We start from the raw sequence: 22,206 nt of genomic DNA on the forward strand, positions 1-22,206 counted from the left end.
TCGCACAAAGATATTAAAGGTTTTTTTGCCCACATACCTGAACCCTATGAATAACATGTTGTACTTACTGTAGCACTTTCTTGAGGCATGGGTTGAAGTTGCAGTTTTAACATAATTCTTAACTTTCATTTTAACTTTCATCATGTGTGTCATTTAAAATATGATCTATTTAAGGTTTGATTTTGTATTTATGGTCTGTTTGATTTGGTCATAGCGTATGATATATTTGTTGATCGATTGTTTTAAGTATATTGTAGTAGCTGGATAAGTTCTTAAACTAATATCCTCTTGGAATATCTGGTAGTTTGCATGTTAGTGTCACTACTGTTGCTGCAATATGGTTTTCACATGAGGTCTGTCTGTTGACATGTCTGACTGCTAAATATCTATCGTAATTTTTCACTGACACTGTCTTTTGAGGTGCTCACAGAATTCTTCAGACATTACCCTGAAGATGCTACTAGTCCTCAAATAAAGTTTTTTAAAACAATGTTCACACAGAGCACTACTGCATGAGATGACTTCCACATCCACTCTTGTTTTCTTTCTGACTATTGTGAATCTGCTGTTTGCCAAGAGAAAAAACACAAAATGTCCAGAACGTCAACACATTTCCAAGTGATACAAAGCACACCGTAGGTGGCCAATGTGATAAAACGACCATGAAACATCCTGCGTTCAAGTGTTGTGTGCTTTCTTGCTGGTCTGCTGCATTATTTTTTAATGAATACAGTTTGTGTGCTTCCGTCGAAAAAAAACCATTCTCCTCTCAGTGGTTGTGTTGTGGTCTTTTCCACTGTTATTAAGAGAGTCAGTCTGTTAATGAGGGGTTTAAGTATGAATGTCCACCATTCAGATGCTATCTACTCATTTAAATTTAACCGGCATAGCAATGTTGTGGAGAGCAGAGATATTTTTCCCCTTGAGCGAGTACTAACAATAGCAGGTGATGTTTACTCAGGAACAATCCCTCTCCAACATGTGCCTGTCTCAGTGTAGAGAGCAGTTTAATGGAGAGAACAATGTTAATGTAGATTCATGAGCTGGAACTCTGACAAGAATTTAGGGTGCATGCCAACACCCATTAATCAAGTGTCCAAGATGTAAAAAAGGAATTATCAAGCTGGGTCCATATCACCAGCAGAGATTCACATAAGGGCAGTTTGCAAACTAATAATTATATCCTGAGGCGTGGGCAGGAAGGGAAAGAGAAGGATAACCCAGGTCTGCTGTAGCACCAGCCTGCAACAGAAGACTTAACACAGCCTTCCTTCACAGCGCATACAGGATACATGATACACGATGAGTCATTGTGATCCAATCAGTCACGGCACAGAACACTCCGCCAGAAAGAAAGAAACAAGCAGAGATTGGACAGACTTAGCAGGGGGAGAAAATAAATAAGGGAAGAAGATGAAGAAGAACGAGGAGGAGGCAGAAAGAGACGGCAAAAAGAGAGAGAGAAGATCACGTGGGAGAAAAGGGAAGGAGCAGAAATAATTAGGAGCATCATAGAGAGATGGGTCAGAAGAGAGAACCCAAGCGAGGGTTGTGATGTGTGGCCTGACATTACCCGCAGCCCGTGGAAGCGAGGGTTGTTATAGAAGAGCTTCATCTGTTCTGGTGGCAGGGGTCCCAGCACTTTCTGAATGGTGAAGAGCTGGTCAATCTCACTCTCTCCTGGGAACAGAGGCTGTCCGTCGCTCAGCTCTCCGAGGATGCAGCCCACTGACCACATGTCCACTGCCTTCCCGTAAGGGGCCCTGGGACCAGAGATTCACGGGATTGTCGAGGAAGGCCAGGCTTAAGAATAGCCACTTAAATGATATGTCATTGTAGTTTTCACCCCTGCTTGATAGAGAAAAGACAGTACGTACCCGAGCAGGAGCTCTGGAGAGCGGTACCATCTAGTGGCCACATACTCTGTGTAATTGGCATCAGTCCCCTCTGAGAGATTACGTGCAAAGCCTGGAAAGAAAAGACAGAGGAAGCAATATAGTATGATGAGGAGACTTTTGATAGGCTCTATATGCTGAGACACCTAAAAGTGATTTCAGTCTGGTACCTCTCTGGGTACCTCTCTGGGTTCTCATTAAGATTCAAGTAGCTTAAAAAGTAGCTGAGTTAGGATAAAGCTGTACTCGTGTACAGTAGAAGAGATGATTAACCCTCTGGGAATATTAAATCATATTAATCCTGGATATTGTTTAACATCATCATCAGTCATAGAAAATAGCAACTATTAAATGATGCAAAATCTGAGTTCATATTCATAAGTGACTAAAGCCACTAGCTGTGGCTGTATATTTTAGCAAATGAGTGATGCAAAATGTCAGATTTGAACTACATGGGTAAAAATATGAATTCATTTTCATAATCCTGAAGAACTATAGGATAATGAGATAGTGAGATTTTGGAGGGTGACATTTGGGAAATTAGCTTATGTTGTTGTTTTGCTGAGAGTTGGATGATAAAATGAATACTCCTCTTACGCTTGTACACTAATATGAACTTGTTAGGTTATCTTAGCTTAGCATAAAGAAAGAGGAAATTGGTTAGCCTGGCTATGTTTACAGTAGTAAAGGCTGAACATAGCCACGATTGATGTTTTCTCCTGTTATCAAGCTTTATGCAAGGCTAAACTAACCATCTCCTGGCTCTAGCTTCATATTTAGCCTACAGACCTAAAACTGGTGTCAATCATCTTATTTGACTCTCAGCAGGAAATAAAAAGAAGCGTTCTTCCCATAATGTTAAACTAGTTATTTAAAAATGCCACAAAATAGCAGGAGTCCTGAATGACCAATGTTTAAGTCCATTTTTAATTCCTGCATTAATAAATCTTAATAAAGTACACTGGTACAAATAGCTGTCGGCATGAACTTTTCACTTTCAGCTTGTGCATTTCTCATAGTCTGAAATCAAAACATCAGAACAATAAAATTAAATGTGCAGCATGACACAGTGGGATCCATGTCTGTTCCCTCAATACCTTTGACTGACACAGAGCAATCAGCAGGTCTTCAGTCTCTCACTCCTACATGATGCCGGCTATGCCATGTTTTCCGCTTCCCCCCGTTATGTTGAGGCACTACCAGATTGAATCAAGGCGTGATTCGCATCTTGTTTTCCAACACGTTTCATTAATTGAGATGAGAGGAGAATGCACAGCAGCCGTGTGTGAAGCAAGAGGAGGCTGCACGCAGAGTTGTAGATGAACCAGATAAAGCCCGCCTGCTGTACTCCCGCAGCACTGGTTTCAGCCAAATATAGTTTCTGTTGAAAATATCCTTTCTACATCACAGCTTGGACTGTTTTTGGCTGCCTTCCTTACAACCCTTACAGTGTCAGTATTTGATAGAGGTGCTCACCAAAGTCACATAACTTCAGGGTGTCGTCAGAGCTGATGAGAAGGTTTTCTGGCTTTATGTCTGAGGAGGAGAAACACAGATGGCGAGTGTGACACATGCGCTGGGGCAGGGGCATCATCACTACATCATCACTATCCTCTTTACCTTCACACCGAATGCTCATCAATGAGACCAATGAAAAGTTTAAATAGGTGAATGATATTTCTTCATAAACACAGCAAACAAAGAATCTGAAAAATCGAATTTTCAGATTGTAAATTCAAACTGTAATTTATACATCAAATCCCTTGGTAACACTGTCATATGTGTGTCTGGGTATGCCACAGGCCATTTGGACGCCTGCTAAGTTGTTCTCAGTGTGCCAAAAACTCACATGGGCCATCTGGTTTCCTGCTCTGCTGCCACTGATTCGCCAAAAGCTTGTGAACAATGTAGTGCACAACGCATTAGAAAACCTTTAAAGCCACTGTTTCAAGAGAAAAATGATATGTTTTCTATTATATCCAATTCTCTGCATCCAAAAAAGCAGTAGTCAAAGCAGCGCTATGGTCCTCTTGCTGTCTCTTCTACGCCTCATTAATAATGTCTCCCTCATGTCCCAATAAAAATTAAAACTTTACCCCGATGAACGATGTCATGCTTGTGGCACCAGTGGATCGCCTTGATTAGCTGGTAGATGTAGCTGCGTGCTTTCTCAGTCGGCACACCGTTGGGTAACTCCTCCAGCAGCTCAAGCATGTTCTAAAAAATGGAAACACACACACACAAAAAAAAATTGAATACGACCACCATACGGGGTGATATTAAAACAAATCAGTGTAGAGCTAATCAAGAAAAGGTCTGTAGAGGGAGTTTACCTTCTCCACATACTCAAAGACGAGATACAGCTTTCCCCTTCTGCGGAAGGCCTCTTTCAACTCCACGATATTTTCCTGCTTGAGCGTGCGGAGCATCTTAAGCTCCCGCAGTGTCGTTTCTTTAACCTCCTCATTTTCTGCATGGAGATGAGACAGAGACAGAAATCAGGAATACGTACACTGGGCGTACATGTATTGAAGAGAATGGGATGCAGCCCAACAGAAATAAAGATAAAGATTATGTATAGGGTGTTTGGTAATTTTGTCCTTGTGTTGTCCTCATCAGAGAAAACCTTACCTTCACTGTCCTTGAATTTCTTAATGGCCACAATTTCATTGGTCTCCTGCAATGAGAACGAAGCAGCCAGTGAGAAATCAATTTGGGAAAAACACAGCAGTACAGATGAATGACAATATTCTATTTACAATAAATTAACACAAATTTTTGTTCATTTCTTTGGGATTTGGCTAAAAAGATATGCAGTAAAAAAATTGCATCTTTAAAAGCACAGACTTTTGTAAATCCCCCCAAAATTAGGATGATTACCTAATTCTAATCTTCAGCAATATTAGTCATAATAATATCATAGGTGGCTCCAAACCTGGGGGTCAGTACCCACACAAGAAGTCACAAGATGAATTGTACAATCATTACTGAGTGAAAGTAGAGAGCAAAACACAAAATTCGTTTTTTTCTTCCTTTTAAAACTTCCTTTTGTCTTTCAGGGTTGTTTTCAGTCTGATGTCGAGCTGCAATGATTTTTTGCTGAGCAGATTATTTGACTGACAGAAAATCAAGCAACTATTTAATATTTGATTAATATTTCAAATAATCTTTCAAGCAAAAATGCCAGTAAATTGGTGATTAATTGATGGTTACAGGTTCCTTTGTGTGAAAGTTTACTGCTCTTTGTATCACATTATCAGTAATTGAGGAAAGGTCAGCATATAACGGCTGTGTAGCACTAATGTAACTGAATGATTCACAGGTGAAATGTATACATAGGACCAGTGCACCTGGAACAGTGGGTGCCTTATGAGAAAGATCCTGCAAAAATCTATTGAAATAATCAAACAATGGAGCAAACAATGAAATTCAGATGTAGTGACCACTGAGTCCGTTTCCCAGAGACACTTTTCATCATTCCTCCATGAAGTTCTCTGTGAGAGACACCCCACCGCTAGCCCCATTTCTCGGCATGTCCTAGTTAGGCCTGGTATTTCTGCCTATGGCTCAGAGCTGTGCTCCAGTTCCCCCCCCCATCAGAAAGCCAGCGGCAACATCGCAACATAGATCACAGTGAACAATGACTGCTACCAGAAAGGAGAAGTACAAGATGACTCACAGCAGGGTTATGAGCATCCCCGTACACTGCATATGCAAGAGAGTCTGAGTGAAGGGACATGATGCACAGCAGGGAAACAATTTAAATTGAATGGCCTGTTATACATGTACGTCTCACTGATTGAGGAAATGAACCTGACCAGAACCTACAGTGCATTTTAACTAATCAGTATAAGTCTTGAATACCGTAGGCTTTAATGGTATGTAGTGCACAGGAAACACTGACGTGTGTCTACACATTACTCCTGTCATGTCTGAATATAGCCCTGTGATTCACTGGTGACCTGTCCACTCGCCCAATGTCAGCTGGGATTGGCTCCTGCCCTCGTGACCCTCAAAGGATAAGATATAAGATAAGCTAGGGATAAAGTATAGATAATGGATGGATGGATACATATGATGAGCAATATTTGAGACGGGACAATGATTCATGCAACTACATATGCAATAAAAAAAGTCAAAGTGTTGTTGCATTAGCATGTAAACCAGAGCAATGACAGAGCTTAGATTTATGGGAATTAAAAATAATCTTCGGGTTTCCAAGCCCATTCTCAAAAGCAAATTGATCTGGTGATGTCATACTTAAAGGCCCATTCATGGTGTCTTGTCATGTGGGTGGTTCTTGAATGGCTAGGAAGGTAAATGTCCTAAAAATCAATTGTACCCTGGAACATAATTACCTCATCCATTATGTTCCACTAGATTATTTTCTTATCGTATTTCAGATGGTTCGACAGGATAACAACGACATTTGTTGGAATAGTTAACAATCCTGATTGTATCTCAGTGAACGACAAAGACCAGTTGATAAATGAAATCTTGGACAGCCCAAGATGTTGTTGTACTGCTATGCTCTCAATCTAAGACACTTGGCCCACTCATCACTACCTCCTAACAGGGCCCCTCCCTGATTATGTATCGAGCAACTGTTCTTCCCTCACTGTCATCTCTGTAGAGTCTTGTCCATCAAACTGAAGAGGAATTAAAAGCACATCCAAAAGTTTGTTCAACTAAAAAATGAATGTGGATTAAAATTGGCTGACTTTTTATTTGTTGTTTCTCTAAGTCCCTTTGAGTATTTGGCCTAAGTTAAGCATTGATAAATCCTGCTTTGTTTGGAACGGTTGGCCGGGAAGGACTTTGCTCCATTGGGAGTGTAAGAGTTTTACATTGTAATTGTATAATACAATCTTTTGAGGACTTTGTACAACAATTTGTGGGTATTTGCATGAGCTGTACTTAATGTTTTAATCTCTGCATGTCTATCAATGCATAAATATCTTTGTCCAATGCAAATGATGGAGAGGCAAAATGTGTATGTGCTGATGAAGAGTCATGTGGTAGGGAGGATTAAATGTATATTTTCTGATGGATAGGCATTTTGTATCTACATTCTTACCACTTGTTTTAATAAAATGGAAATAGTCTTAGTATTTTACTAGATAGATGTCTTAAATTATTTTTGCTTTGTTGTTGCTGTATCATTTTCTGATCTTAGTTCCACCTCAGTTCCATAATCCATTTGCAAAAAAAGCCATAAAGCACAAATCACAACAGCCCAAACACACTTGTCACGAAAGAAGCTGTAAAAAATGAACAAGATTCACTTCCCTACTGCCAGCAGCATTGATTGACTTGTGGAGGCCTGAAAAGCACCAAAACTACCCAACTAGAGACATTAAAACTTCAGAGACCCAAGGTAACCTGCTTCTTTGCTCCTATTCATGGCACATTACATCAGTCATTTAAGTCAGTTCAGGTTATTTCTGCTTCAAGTACAAAACGTAGAAAGCACTGCAGTCAGAATGATAACACATTCTCAGATTACACAGCGTAAAAAACAATATTACAACCCACTGATCTCTCATTAGTTTCTAAGTATAACTACAACATTTTGTAGTTTATGTGCATGTTCATGTCGGAGGGATTACAGCAATAAACCAGCTGCTCTGAACCTATTGTTCTAACTTTTTATTTTAAGACCTTTAGGAATTCCCATGTGCCAACGAACTGTGGGGCTCATTTATGTGGGGGAGAAACCAAGCTGGGTAAATTATTATTTACCATGAACATGCTGTCACCTCTCCCACGACCTGAAACAGCACAGATTCAGATCTTGGGCCAAGACCAAGACCAATTATTTGATACCTTAAGGTGCAGTGTCTGTATCAAAAACAGCAGGGGAAAGAAGTAAGTAACTTTAATAAAACTAAATAATGCCTAGAAGGTAAAATCCTTCAAAATACACCATTAGTTGAATGTTTGAGAACACTCAATGTCTCATTGCCTCTGAAATTAAAGCATAGCAAAAACTATTGGGACATTTTTAACAAGGAATCATTGAATCTTTTTGTTGAGCAAAATGTTATCTTAATGTTTGACTCAGCACAGTGTTTTTTTTTTAAAATGGTAATTAAAAAACTTCAGGAAGTTTTCCCCACAGAGCTGAAGAACTTCAGACAAATTTGTTGCACATGTAATTTTGTTTTCTGAAGTGTGGAGACTGTGCTGCTCTTCATCATGTGAAGGTTCTCAATGGTTCTTCACTTCTGATGTTTTGTGTCATTATGTTGTTGAATGAACCTAGTTGCCTACACATCTTTCAGGCCCCATTTAGTGTGTACACAAACTTTAAGTATGAATCATATGCACAGTTTTATAAATGAGTCCCCTGATGACCATTTACAGTACTACTTTCTACAGTATTGTCCTAATAATGCATCAAAGGGTGTAGTAAAAGAGATTGTGCCAGCAGTGCCCTATTTTTAACCTTGGGCAGTTGACCCATAGGCTGTATATAAAGATGGACGACATGACTGCTCCCCTAAAGTGAAGCCAAAGCTTCTTGATCACCATCTAGTGGCTGGCTTCAGTACACCCAATAATGCCCACCTCCTCCATGATAGTGGATGGGACCAAACAAAAAAGTCATAGTACATGGTATCATTTTTTTCTCAAAGATGGCTTCTGTCATTTTAGGCAGTTCTTATCTGATCTCACTGATGTTAGTGCTAATTTCTCGTGTAAGGTTGGTCTTAATTGATTAACAGCAGAGAGTGATTCATGATTGGTTGAGCGCATGTATCGTTGGGACCTCACTAACACTGCTCATCCCCTGATCGCTAGAGCGCAGACTCTGGCTCCCAAATCACATCATCGGCGTAAGATGACAACGTTCAAATCCGATCACTTTGGCTTCATTTCTGGATAGTGGGAGAAAGTGGTCTACGGGTTGACCACTTAACCTTTAGTTATTTCGATAAAAACTGGAAAAATAGGATGACTGTAAGACTTTTGACTCGTAGTGTGTATGTCAATTTTGAACACTACTTAATGGTATTTAAATTTAAAATGACTTTGCTGCACAGTCAGCTCACTTTAAACAATTATTCAGCACTTCTCTTTCTGTGGCATATTTAGCTACATCCCCATCAATAATGCTACTGCAGATATTTTGCCTTTGAAAACATCCGACATCAGTTAAAGATTATTTTTCAGTTGTTCATGATTCGAAGTAGGGACACAGATATATATGTTTTATAACTATGTAAATATGACCCAGTGGAAATGATTAAAGACTCCAAATTAAATACAAAATTATTCACTGTTCTTGATTAAACCAGTCATGTCACTTTTCTTCCAAGGCACCATTAGTCAGTGGAGGACGCAGCTAGAACAGGGCTGTGTAACACTCTAGTCTCCGTGCATCATGTTGGCATATTATTCTTCTGGTTTGAAGTGTGTGCTGCCAAAACCTGCAACACACTACAAGACTGAACCCAGAATTAAGAGCACTGGTTTACTGTCATATCCTGCTTTTTCATGGATTCATAATAGCAAGATCCTGTGTTATGTGTCTACTTACCCTGTCCAAACAAAGCTATTAAACATGCACTGCTTGGCTGTGACATTTGTTAATAACAGCCTGGAGGATCTAGTGCAAAGCCATCAAAATGTTCACTTGGTAGCAGAAAATAAGAAAAAAGAAAACTGCAAATGTATTTCTGCTGCAATTCCAATTTTTCCTGAGTCATTTCTTCAGGCACAAAATATATAAATGAGATTTTTATTTAACAGTGATGATCCACATATAAGGAACAGACAGGACAGTAATAACTCTGCTGCAGCTTGTCATCTGTTGCCTACAAAACCAGCATCAGTGCGTTCCTCCATCCACTTCTGTCCAGCTTTTACACAATTGTAAGGTTGTTATCAGTAACATGGATCTGGTTCATCGTGTGGTGAGAGATTCCAAAACAAACTGGTGCAGTTCAACATGAGTTAGCACAAATTTGAGAAACTCTGAAAATGAATTAATATTTTGGCTAAACTGCACAGAAGAACATAAATGTAATGCTTTGCATCGACTCATAGTAAGTGGAAAGAATTTGTGGGGAAAAGACTACGTCCAGAATGTGTGAATTCAGTCACAAAGGGTACATCAACAGGTGGGCTGGGCCTTAAAGTCAGTCGGTCTTCTTTAAATAGACTCCATGTACCAGGGGACAATGACGACTTTAACATTCAGACAGGAAATGTGTGTCCCCTCCTACATCTTTGTGTTACTCGCTCTCTGGCTCCTGATAGGACCACATAGACAAGTGCGCCACTCAAGGTGACCCATTTAATGCTCGATGTGAAAGTCCTTTTTTCCCCTCTCATGTCCCAGTTTCTCTTCACTGCTTGCAAAAATAACTGTTCCCATCAAAGGGGGCGGATAGACACTTTTTTTCTCCACTAAATAAATCTAGATTTTACTGACAGCCTCACAGCTTCTTTTAGGAGGAAACAAATGTAAGCTGGCCGCATCAATTCTATTATCTGTGGTAAAAGCACCATTGGTTATGCAACCTAAAAAAAGACAAAATTAAGCTAAGGCAATGCCAAAATAAAATATGATCTAAAAAAAAAAGGAACATTTATTATCAAGATGGGATAAACAACAGATGAATGAGGAGCAGCTGTGATTTACTTGATGCTCCGTGGCAGGTCCTTATACAATGAGGGGCCTGATGGATCAAGTCAACATTCTAATTACTCACTTTTGGATCTTTTTATTAGGTCTACATATCATAAGATCTATTTCACAACTTTAAGTCACAGACAAAAGCAGTGCAAAGATTCAGAAATAAATCATCATGACCAAACATTAAATGTCCGATCATCCTTACATAACACAGGTGCAGATGTTTGTCCTCTGACTGTTGATGCTTGATGATCTGATTGTTCATAGTCTGTTGTTTTAACTTTTATCTTCTTGGGTAAGTTAGTGTTTCCCACAGAATTCATTCAATCTATGGTGGGTGCATGCGTACGAACGTCGCTCTCATGTGCAACAGATTCCGCGTGACAGGTAGTCAAACTTAAGCAAATATATGCTTAAGTTTAAAAATATGCTTCTCATGTGAGAGAGAGATCATGTCACTTGCAGCTACGCATACAACTGCAGCTGAAACTATTAGATCTGACTGTCAGTGTGAACGGTAACAACTTTATGGACAATAATGTGAGTGAGCATGAATCAAACAGCGCTGCACAATGCAGCAATGGTGCAAAACACCAAGTTAGTTAGAAGAAGTGTAAAGTTCATTATGAAACTGTGGCGGGAGAAAGTAATATGTGGTGGACCACCACAGTCTATATAATTAATGGGAAAACTGTAAGTGGTACTGTGAAGCACCATGTCATCTGGTGTTATATGATCGTCTTGTATCTATATTTAATTTAAGTCTTACTAACATCAACTGGTATTAGCTGTTGTTGAGGCGTTCGTTACATCAGTTATGGTGACAGTGGGACTATGTAACTTCGGAAAGAAAGACGTAAATTTAAAAGTTTAAGAGATAACCAACACAACACACCCTTGGTCAGTTCAGTACACTAAGAGGTTTTGCTGCTATGAACTTACCTCATCTGGTTTGATCACTGGCTAGTGGTTATTGGTAGCAAACTGTAGACAGCAGATGTTGCTGTGTGACTAACATTAGTGAGTCATTGTGCTGCGTCTCAATTCAGGGACCCAACCTTCTGAGGCATTTGAGGACCAATTGTGTCACAGTGGAGCAACAATACTGTCCCATTTTGAAGACTCCTTCAAATGCATCCAGCAAATGGGTCCTTTGATTTCCAAGGTTCCAACAGATGGATTCCTCTCTGGCCATCCCATCCCAGGATTGCTTTTGCACAGCCTCGCTATGTGTGGCTGAACTGCAGTAAGTGCAGTGGCTCAAAGAAGCTAGCGATACAATGGCAATCCGAAAGAGGCCGCCCCTGAATTGGGACACAGTTAAGGTTTTTAAGATCAATAAGTGACTGCCAGCTAGTTGAATTAGCTTAGGCTTTTGAATGTTATGAAAAGCTAAGCAAGCCGCTGCTTTTTGTGGTAGCTTCATATTTACCATAAAGAAGGACATCAGTCTACTAATCTAACTCTCAGCAAGAGAGAGTATTTTTGAAAATGTAATAGCGTCAATGCTGCTAAAATGTTTCACAATAGAAATGTACTAGTACTTCAACATAACATAAGCTGGTTAGAGTAGGCACTGGAACTGATCAGGACTCGTAGTTGTGTTTACTATACTGATTAGGATCTGGGAGCCTAAAACACAAATGGAATGAAGAGAGAGACAGTTTGAAAGAAATGTGCTAACCATTATTAGTATAGATTATTTCCAGGAACTTTGTTAACCTTTAATGGAAAGTATAAAAATCAGAGAGAGGAAATTGACTCTTTAATACAAGACTGAGAGAAGACAGATGTAAACCGACAGTGATTAAAACTTTATACGAGTGCTGGATAAGAGGCACCCACATTTCCTTGCTAGATAGGTCATGTGCTTAAGGCTGAGAGCGATACACTATGAGAGGAAAGCACCACTGAGTGGTTTGTGCATACTGCTTTACCATTGGCTGAACATGTTCACGCAGAATGGCTTCATATTGGCATCTGTTTTTGTCCCTTAGGGGTTCTGTGCGCCTGAACCATGCCAGGAAAATACAACCCCACACCATACTGACGCTGCCAGGAGCCTCCACCATAGGCAGTGAGCAATGTGCCTGTAGACATACTTTGGCATGTGCCACATATGTTCTTGCTCACTTGCTAATAATAGGATGACTCATGTGACCACGTGATGCTTTTCACTACTCAGTATAGCACTGGGTTCTTTGCTCAGTCTCAACATACTAAATTGCTTGTTTATGTTTACGAGGCACAACAGCAGGGCTGGTATTCTTTTCACAGTGTGTGTGTGTATGATTGTTATTATGTCAATCTGATCCTAGAAACACTAACTGAAGCAGGACCTACTACAGAGGCCATTTTGAGTACTTTGGTAGGTGCTTACGTTTCTACCACATAAAACAAGACATGTCTCCACTTCCTCCCTCTTTCTAGAAATGAAGCTAAAATAGCCCAGATACGAAAGCTTCTACTTGTGCATTTGGAGCCAGAGTCTGCACAGCAGCAAGGTCCGCTCGCTAGATGTGCTCGACCAAATCACGAGTCAGTCTCAGCTGTTAGTCCTGACGTTTTAACCTCATTTTTATAGCATCAAATAACTGATTAAAACTTAAAAGAATATTAACACTTCAACATAAATCACCGTGATAAGAGATACCAAAAATGACAGTAACCCTCTTTGAGAAAAATCTGCTTCCCTTGTTTACCTAGCTGTCGGTTTCTTCTCACGTCAAGTAATGCATGGACATCCCTGTCAAGAGGCATTTTTATCTACAGTCAAATCAAGCTGATGTCTTTCTCTTAGATTTTTATGGCGACATCACATTAGTGTCAGGCTCTCAAGGAACATTAGGTTCAGCAGCCTCCCTCTTCCTGCTCCAATTAGATAAACAGAATGTATGACGACACTGTTTTAACTTCAGCACCAGAGTTTTACTCTTTTAATTCTTACCTTTTAAGACAAAATTCTACACTTATCTATCATCACTTACCTAAATCACAAGCTTATAATATACAGTCACCTTTTATTCATTGTGTACAAACACAAATTCACAATGATCATTTTGCTTTGTACAATATAAGAATTGTTGCCGCAAAGTCAGACATTACAGTCAAAATAATGCTTTTACTGAAATATAGTCTATGCAGTAAGTAAAATGCTAAATATCACGAGGAATCCAAAGTCTACATCATTTTAAATACTCGTGTGTAGGTGGCAAGTCTCTTTCCTGATGATATAACATTTGATATTTTCAGAAATTGTATGTAAAAAAAAAGCAACATACATTATATTTACTTAATGTGAATTATGTTGTGAATAATAAAGAACCGTAAACTAATATAAAATGTAATATTAATGTCTGTAAGTTGTATGGATACTAAACACGCTTGCAGTCTTGCTTTTAAAGCAGCTATGTTTTCACATCTCCATTCTGTTAACACTCTAATGGGATCTTATTTTTAAACGTGCGGTACGCAGAGCAGGAAATTAAGGTGAGGAGGTAAGAAGCCAATGGACTGTGAACAAAAACAAACATAGCAGGTGTGCATTTACCAAAGGCAACATGAGTGTACAGGCTGAAGTTAATTTTTCTTTTGATATGCTTACAGACATTTAGAGGATGACTCCTCAAACACACCGGCTTTGCAGTCGACTTTTCTTTGTGTAACTGTCATCACATGCTGAGATGAAACATGGATTTTACTGCAGATAAGTGGAACTTAAAATGTTCTTGTTTGAGTTGTGACACAAGAATCTAGTGCGATGATTTTTCTCCTCTGTAGGCAGACCATAGACTGCAAATAAAGATGGATGACAGCTCCCCAAAAGAATTGTCACCTGGTGGCTGGCGCAGTAGAAGTCTTCAATCCTGCCTCTTCCATGTTAGTGGATGGGACAAGGACCAAAATAAAAGATCTAAAACAAATTCTCAATGATGGTTTCTTTGTATTGTAGGTACTTTGTGTCACACTGAGGATTGTCCAAGTGCTAATTTTTCCAGTAAATTAATTTATTATTTGATGAAATAGGGTGAAATGTCAAGATTGACTGAGAGACTGACTCGGGATTGGTCGAGCACATATACGGATGGGACCTCAATACAGGGGCTCCATCCCTGATTACTACTGAGGAGACTCTGGCTCCAAATGCAAGAGATGGCAGCATTCATATCCATGAATCTTTATCTTCATTTCTGAACAATGACAGGACGTGGAGACATGTTGTCCATCTTTTGCTGATACTTTCTCAATGATGCCAACAAAGACTGCACTTAAATCACAATGTGGCCACAGCACTTGTTCAGAAGGGCTTTTCATAAGGAAGCTTAATATATAGATCTCCTTTAATCAATTAAAAAACAAAACAGTTGAAGTATTTCAATGCTTCAAACCTTCAAAACTGAGTCAGTTAGAGCATGCTAATCTGAGGAGTCATCGCCCTGATGCTGTCAATGTTTTACCTCTCTATAGACAGAGTAGCAGGGGAAACCAGTTCATGGGATGATAAGCACATTTAGGGTGCCGCTTTGTGTAGATTGCATTCCTACGAGGTGATCGACGCTTAAATCAATACTTACCACAGAGCTATGTTTAGCTCTCCTCTAAGTTTCACACACTGCCTCATGCTAAAGAACCACCACTGACCATGCACAAGCCTTATCCAAGGTTAAGATTAGCTGCTGGAGAGAGACCTTCAGTATGGGGCGAGCTTCAGAGGTAAGTTTCAACCTAGACAGAGGGTTTCCTTTGTAAATCAACAGGTCCCAGAGTGTGGTGGGAGGTCTCACCTCAACAATCTAGTATCACAAGTGAAACTCCTGATAAACAGAAAGTGTGTCACATGTTCAAGGACACTGAAAGAAAAAAGAAACTTCTTGAGGTTAAAAGTTTTTAACCTCATTGTAATGAGTCAAAATGGCAAAAGTGATATATACATATATATATATACATATACATACACAGTATTCACTGTTTTTATTTAAATTGTTGGTATGTCTGCACAGACAAAGAAACAGAGCACCCCCCACATTGCACTGCATGTTTAAACTCTTCTCTGTGAATGTGAGAAATAAAAGTCCCCGAATCTTTGACAAGTTTCCAGGCTTTACTTTTTAGTTAAAGAGAATTAGATTTTTTAGACTTTATGCTCCCAAAATGATCTTACATACGTACAGTATTCAAAACTTCTCATGTTGCATTACACCACATGAAGAACATGTTCAGACTTCTAGTGTTACAGACTTCTATGCTGGGTGACCTGAGAGGAGCCTCCTCTGTAATCTACAATGACCAAACATGTCTTATAAAGAGTCAATGAACTCAGCACGGATATCCCCAGTTTCGTCAACACAGTGAGTCAACAAATACAACTCCAGCACCTAACTTAATCATTATCACACAGTGAACAACAGGATAAGCACGAAGAGAGGACATTTAGGCTAAAAACACGGTGTTTGCAATACCGCTGTTTTGAGTCGAATATGAATGTCGGGGCTTCCGGACACTTGGATGACACCACAGGAGCAGTATGGAGGCATGTTATGTTTTTTTTTGTTGTTTTATTACATTTGAAAAATGTATCACCAGTACTTCAATTGTATTGGATTTGGCTGCAACACTGTTTACCCCTCCAAAAGAGTTTTGTGGACTCAAACACTTCACCCCCCCCTCCATCGGCATAGTGGTGAGTGATAATGAGTGAATTTAAATTTTTCGGTGAACTATCCCTTTAAGAGCTGAACGCCATTCTTTGTGTAGCAGAGTGCAACAAGTGCAACTTGCGGGAGAGACTGTCTCAGTGTGTCCATTTTCCCCATTCAAACTCCCTCCCTCTCTGATGGCCACTTTTCCATCGAACCTTTGACCTTGCCTTCTGTATATGTTGTACAAACAATGATTTTCAGAATACCTCAACCTTTTACAAACATGCTTTTCATCTCACTTTTCATCTCACATTTACAGTTAATTCACAATGGATGAAGAGCTGCACTTTGACTGTACTGAGGCCCCACAATTAAGACCAGACATATACTGTACTTGCTTGGTGATGGCTGCCTGGCGTATCCTGCGTCCATTTGGAGCATCAATTGTGCATGGCTTCAAAAAGTAGTGCTTTGTGTAAGCAAAATACAGTCTACACACGGATGGTCGGGGCAGTATGTTGGGACATTTTGATGACAAACCAATACAGCAAGTTTGCAATTACCCACATCGTGTCTTCAATGTGTTCACCTTCACAGTTGCATCCACTGGCTACAGAATTTGGAGACCAGAATTTACCACAGATAATACGGTAGGTGTGTGTTGCCACTTTTTACAACATGCAAATTCAGAAGTTCTATCACTGTGTCTCAATTCAGGGGCTACATACTTAGGAGGATGCAGTCTACCCGGCCCACGAAGGCCGCCTCCTCTGCGAAGGTCGAACCGAAATGAGATTTTCTGTGATCTGCGTCACCAGCTCGTCCTGCCGTTTTATTGCTTTTGCTTGGTCTTTTAATGAGCTTAAAAATGTATTAGCATATTCATATGATTATTAATCATGTACCAGCAGACAAGACGGAAGACCTGGAGCACTGTTTCTTTACTCACTTGGCAAAGGTGGATATGTGGATACAATATCCTTGAAACCGCATTAAATCTGGTTCTCCCCTCATTTCCTGTCAACACGCCACAATAAAACACTGTATTTCCATTAGAGAGTGGTCCAAAAAAGAATTAGTGAACCCAAACATGTTCTGTTGCTGATCCATTTAAATAGACAAGAAATTAATAAAAGGATGAGCCAGAACTACAAGACAAAAGCTTTTCTGTGCCCCAGTGTGCTCGACCCTTCTGACATAACAGCATGTTGCAGTTTCAGTTTAGTTCCCCTCTTTAGAGCTGTGGCAAAATTTGGCAAGACTAACAGCTTGGGCATCGAAAAACATTAGAAAGAGATGGTAACACAAACTGTTCATATGAGGTACCAGCTAATAATGTGGGGCTGCTACATCAAACCTAATATGTTACACAAATGTTTACATTCAGTCTGTGTCGTCACTTTGTTTGACTGAACAATTGAATTAATTAAACAAGATGTCATTAGATACTTAGAGTATAAACCGTCTTCCTATTTGCCTGAATGGTATTTACACAGAGTTCTGGCTGCTAAATGTACATCACAATTTAAACATGAACACAAGCATATTGAGGAAGAATCGTCAAATACCATTAGAACACAATTTCCTCAAAAATTCTTTCATGTCCAGGAAGCACAGCATCATTCTTATCCAAGTTCAAGGGTCAACATGCAAATGCAGTGACCTATTTTTTTAGGTCTAATCTAATTTTTAGGTATCAATATATAAAGAGTGCAACTATAATTAGACTTAATATACTCAGTATTAATATACTGATACTATCCGTTTAGGCCCAATAGGCTGAAACATCCCCATAATTTCACTATTAACTCCTTTGACATTATTCCTCTCGGTCTGTGGACGATGTGACGCATATGTGAGGGAACACACTGTAACCCAGCAGCCTCTGAGATTCAGATGATTGTGTGGAAATGGGAGAATGCATTCGTGTCCGTTTCCGTCCTTTCTATATCTGGCCCCAGATCTTTCTTGGAACTAATTATTCCTGTTAAATACATGTATTGTATAACCCAAATTCAAGGGGCGTGTCTGGTGAAATAAGCATGTTCTCTGAGCACGAGCAGCTGCGACTCGGCAGCAGTTGTTACATGCAAATGCAGCCATTTTCTCTGGCCAGAGCACTTCCCTTCCAATAGTCACAGCACCAACTGCACATTTGTGCAGTTACAAATGTCAGGGCATCTGTGCATGGCATGTGTGTTTGACTGTGTGCTCGCGTCTCTGTGTGTGTGTGCACACAAATTATGCAGCATAGATCTGTGAGTTAGCTCTTGAAAAAAAAAAAAACTGCTTTGGTTCACTCACACTAACAATACAATATTTTCCAGATGGCACTGGTCCATATTGATCGGCAGCCAGAGAATTCATCCCCCTGTGCTTTCACGTGTCTACCAATAAAGTTACCAACAGATATTCAATCTAAGCGGCATATTATTGAATTTCCAACACACAAACGACTCTGAGATTGTGTCAAATGTCAGATCTCGAGGGAGTTTATAACATGACAAGGAAATAATAAACATTATCTAATTAAAAAAGACATTACAAATTAGCTCTATATACTGAAGTCAAATCAACTAATGGAAACAGTAAGTGAATGATCCCTTCAAATACAGCACCGTTACCATGATTACTGCTGCTACACACACGCCTGTTACTTGATTCCAAATATTTTAGGATCAAGAAAAAAGGGCAATCATTTATACTAATTATGTCTGTTCTTTAATAAATTGCATCTATTTAAAAGATTGAAGTAAAACTTTACTATAGCCTCTCTAAAAAAACATGGTCATGCTTTTCATGTGCTAGTGATGTTATTGGAGAACTCCGATTCTGAACTGATTTCCTTTGAGCCATAGTTTTTCTACTCCGACTCCTGAGGGAAAAATTCATCTAACAAATCCACTATGTCAATGGCAACACAGACATGTCTGTGATATAGTAATGTCGGCCATTACTGACGTATCAAACATGCTTTAATTTAAACTAACCTGATAAACATTTCCAACATAAACGTCTGTGAAAGGAATAACAATCAAAGGACATCATTTCCTCAGGACTTTGAATACTGTAATCATGGTGATGATTTTTGAGGAAGTTTCACACAAATAAATAAACAATACAGGGAGTGTTACAGACAAAGCACCAGCCTCCATCTGTTGTGAAGAACCGAACTGAAGTTGACTGATGTGAGCTCTATTGTCTATAATGGAGACATTGGCATTTGCAGCTGCCGGTGAATGGGATCAATCAGTCTCCATAATAAAGCTCAGTAATTACAGGCTGTGATTCCAGCTTAAAGTGTGGGGGGGGGGGGGCATTCTGCTTTTTCCTCACAGTGTTGCCTCAACATCAAGTCTTGGTGCTGTTGTCTTTTACAAATCTAACACTTAGGCTAACTCGTCACCGTTAGAAACCTGGCTAATGGACACAAGGTTACTGCTGTAATCAACGTCGTAATGAAGGCAGACGCGCGGCAATTGCAGAACAAGAAAAGCATCAAGGATTTTGGTGAGAATGGCTCAGAAAGTGTTTTGTCTCTTTCCTGCAGATCTTTGTAAGTAGGAGGATGTTAGTCTCTCTTATTCATGCTGGATTGATGTCAATTCCTTGCAAAGCCTCTTCCTTAAAAGGACTGAGATGACAAGGGTTTTACTGCACTGTCAGTCGACTGCTTTTCACAGTCCTGCTCCTGTTTTTTGGTTTGGTTTCCTTATTCTTATGCTAAAAACCTTATCGCGTCGGGACAACCTTATGAAGCCATGTTCACATGATAGAAAACTGAGCAGTGGAAGAATTTGAGTTGAAAAATGTGCCACCTTTCAAAGTAGGTCTTTTCAACTGATGAACACAAGTCAGGACAAAAAGGACTGTAACCAATTGTGCAGCAGTTCGTAGGAGGCACTTAAGGCATCACATTAATTCTAAGGCACAAGATCACTGCAGTAAGTCATGTGGATTGACTGGGTGCCTGATGACTACCTTTAAAAATGACCTTTAAAGAAATTACAGCATGTTGTTCTGATATTCCCTGAAGTTCTGCAGATCTTTTCTTAATGCTGCTGCGGATCTGCTGCTATCTTTATTGAAAACCATTAGGGCCCAGTCACACATACACAAATGTTCCCTTTCATTTCAAAGATGTACGAGCGAGGAGGCTAAATAAAACATTTGCTTCCTGAGTCGAGGGAGATCGCAGTGTGGAGTTCAACTTTGGTGAACTTTGACCCACGTCATTTACTTCTCTGCGTATGTGTGACCGGGCACAGAGAACATACAGACTTTGGTGATGTCATGAAGTAGCATTATGGGAGTTGTTGTCTTACTGTCATTGCAGTCAGCTTCTCCAAGTTAGGATTCTTTCAGTATTAATGGTTCAGGAGGATTTTACTGGGAACCCAATTATGCTTAAAGCTTAAAACTGGAAGAAGACTGCTCTGTGCATGAAATGGACATGACGGTAATCGAATGAAATGGACCTTAACCTGGATTAAGATGACAGTTTTTGACATTTGTGATAATGTGGATATACAACTCAACAAAATATTTAACTTTATATATTCATACACTTACAAATTATATCTTTAACCTCCAACAAGCATACATCTAATTTCAAATGTAGCAAAATCTTTTGTAAGATAAATGCACAGGACAATCCAACCTCTATAAGGCTATTGTCTATTATTTGTTACTGTCAGCAAAACTAAAACCAACATGTTTGTCTGACTCTGACTTCCCCGGCTTGTCTGTTTCTTATTGAACAGTAAATATTTACATGGGTCACGAATACATGGTTCGATTTTTTTTAAATATGTTAAATAATATTCCAAAACAGCTGTGATTGAAGTTATTAGCAGGAAAAAATGCATTTGGTTTGGGACTTTTTTCGGTCACTGATTAATTCATATTTGGTTCTAATCGTACGAATTTACAGCAGCAGAGCCGCATAAATGGCATTTACTCCAAATAATATACAGTGGCCATAGAGCTCCATTATCTAATGGAGCTCCATTATCTAATGGAGCTCCATGGATCTATATTAGACTGTGCGTATACAGACAGCCCTTTGTTAGTAAAACCAATACACTGCTCATCTTGGCCTTTTCATGAAATTTGTTAACAAGAAGAAAAGTATCGATAACAACAAACTTCCTTCCTTCATGAGGAAAAATTCAACAAGATAAGGACTTGTAAAACAACAGATGACTGAAATGGTTTGACAAGACCAATTAACAACAAGCGGCTGAGGTGATATTAAAATTGACAAGATCTTACCTTGTGTCGGCACTTCAAAACAACACCATAGGCACCTAAAAAGAAGCAAACTGCATGACTGACTGAGATTTACAAGAGCTAATCTTTTCATGAATATTCAGATTATTCATTTTTTACTACTTTTGCTTTTCAAGAAGCACTTAAAAGCAGATGTTCATAAAATAATCAAAAGTGACAGCTCAGATTCTGTTTAAATACATCAATGTATGATGAACACACCAGAATGGTCTATAATCATAAATAAACAAAGACTGGCTTGACTTAGGATGTTTCTCAGTCTCACAGGAAATGAGCTGACCGATAATGCCAACAAGTGCAAACAACTCCAGGACCCATTTTATTTCAGCATGTTGATATAATAAAAGCTAAGAGGGCTTTAAATGAGTCTCACATGATTTATGGAAAAACATACTGTTCTGTAAAAGGGCAGGTGGCTCAGAATGTAGGACACAAGCGTTGGCCAGCTACCACAGTTCTGATGTTATTGACCCTGGCAGTCACTCGCTCTCTCTCACACACACACACACACACACACACACACACATATATATACACACACACACGCACAAATTCTTGAACTGAACAGGCTAATGATGAAGTTCTCAGCGCTCCTTCATCATTGCTAAAAGAAATCATCTACTCAATTGAAAATGCTGCTTTTAAAATATTTCCATTCTCTCTAACATAGTTTATCCTGATGCAGTTGTGACTGTTTTCAAAATGAGAATTTGTTGCTAATACACATTTATTCCAT

At 39.4% G+C, this 22,206-nt stretch overlaps 1 protein-coding gene across 8 annotated transcripts in view; it reads right to left on the reverse strand.

The window, feature by feature from the left end:
• LOC118121084 (cyclin-dependent kinase-like 5) overlaps window positions 1-22,206 on the reverse strand; it is a 36,035-nt gene that overhangs the window by 10,446 nt on the left and 3,383 nt on the right. For 7 of the 8 annotated variants that reach the window (XM_047342760.1, XM_035176738.2, XM_035176735.2 and 4 more), the window contains exons 3-9: window positions 21,453-21,487; window positions 4,527-4,572; window positions 4,229-4,365; window positions 3,992-4,112; window positions 3,372-3,431; window positions 1,878-1,968; window positions 1,574-1,763 (exon numbers count right to left, since the gene is read on the reverse strand). In XM_047342760.1, the coding sequence (XP_047198716.1) occupies window positions 1,574-1,763; window positions 1,878-1,968; window positions 3,372-3,431; window positions 3,992-4,112; window positions 4,229-4,365; window positions 4,527-4,572; window positions 21,453-21,487 (680 nt within the window). The remainder of the gene's footprint in view (window positions 1-1,573; window positions 1,764-1,877; window positions 1,969-3,371; window positions 3,432-3,991; window positions 4,113-4,228; window positions 4,366-4,526; window positions 4,573-21,452; window positions 21,488-22,206) is intronic. The other variant, XM_035176742.2, reaches the window with a different exon arrangement.

This window comes from Hippoglossus stenolepis, chromosome 14 (assembly GCF_022539355.2).
Source record: "Hippoglossus stenolepis isolate QCI-W04-F060 chromosome 14, HSTE1.2, whole genome shotgun sequence".
Classification (NCBI taxonomy): Eukaryota; Metazoa; Chordata; class Actinopteri; order Pleuronectiformes; family Pleuronectidae; genus Hippoglossus; species Hippoglossus stenolepis.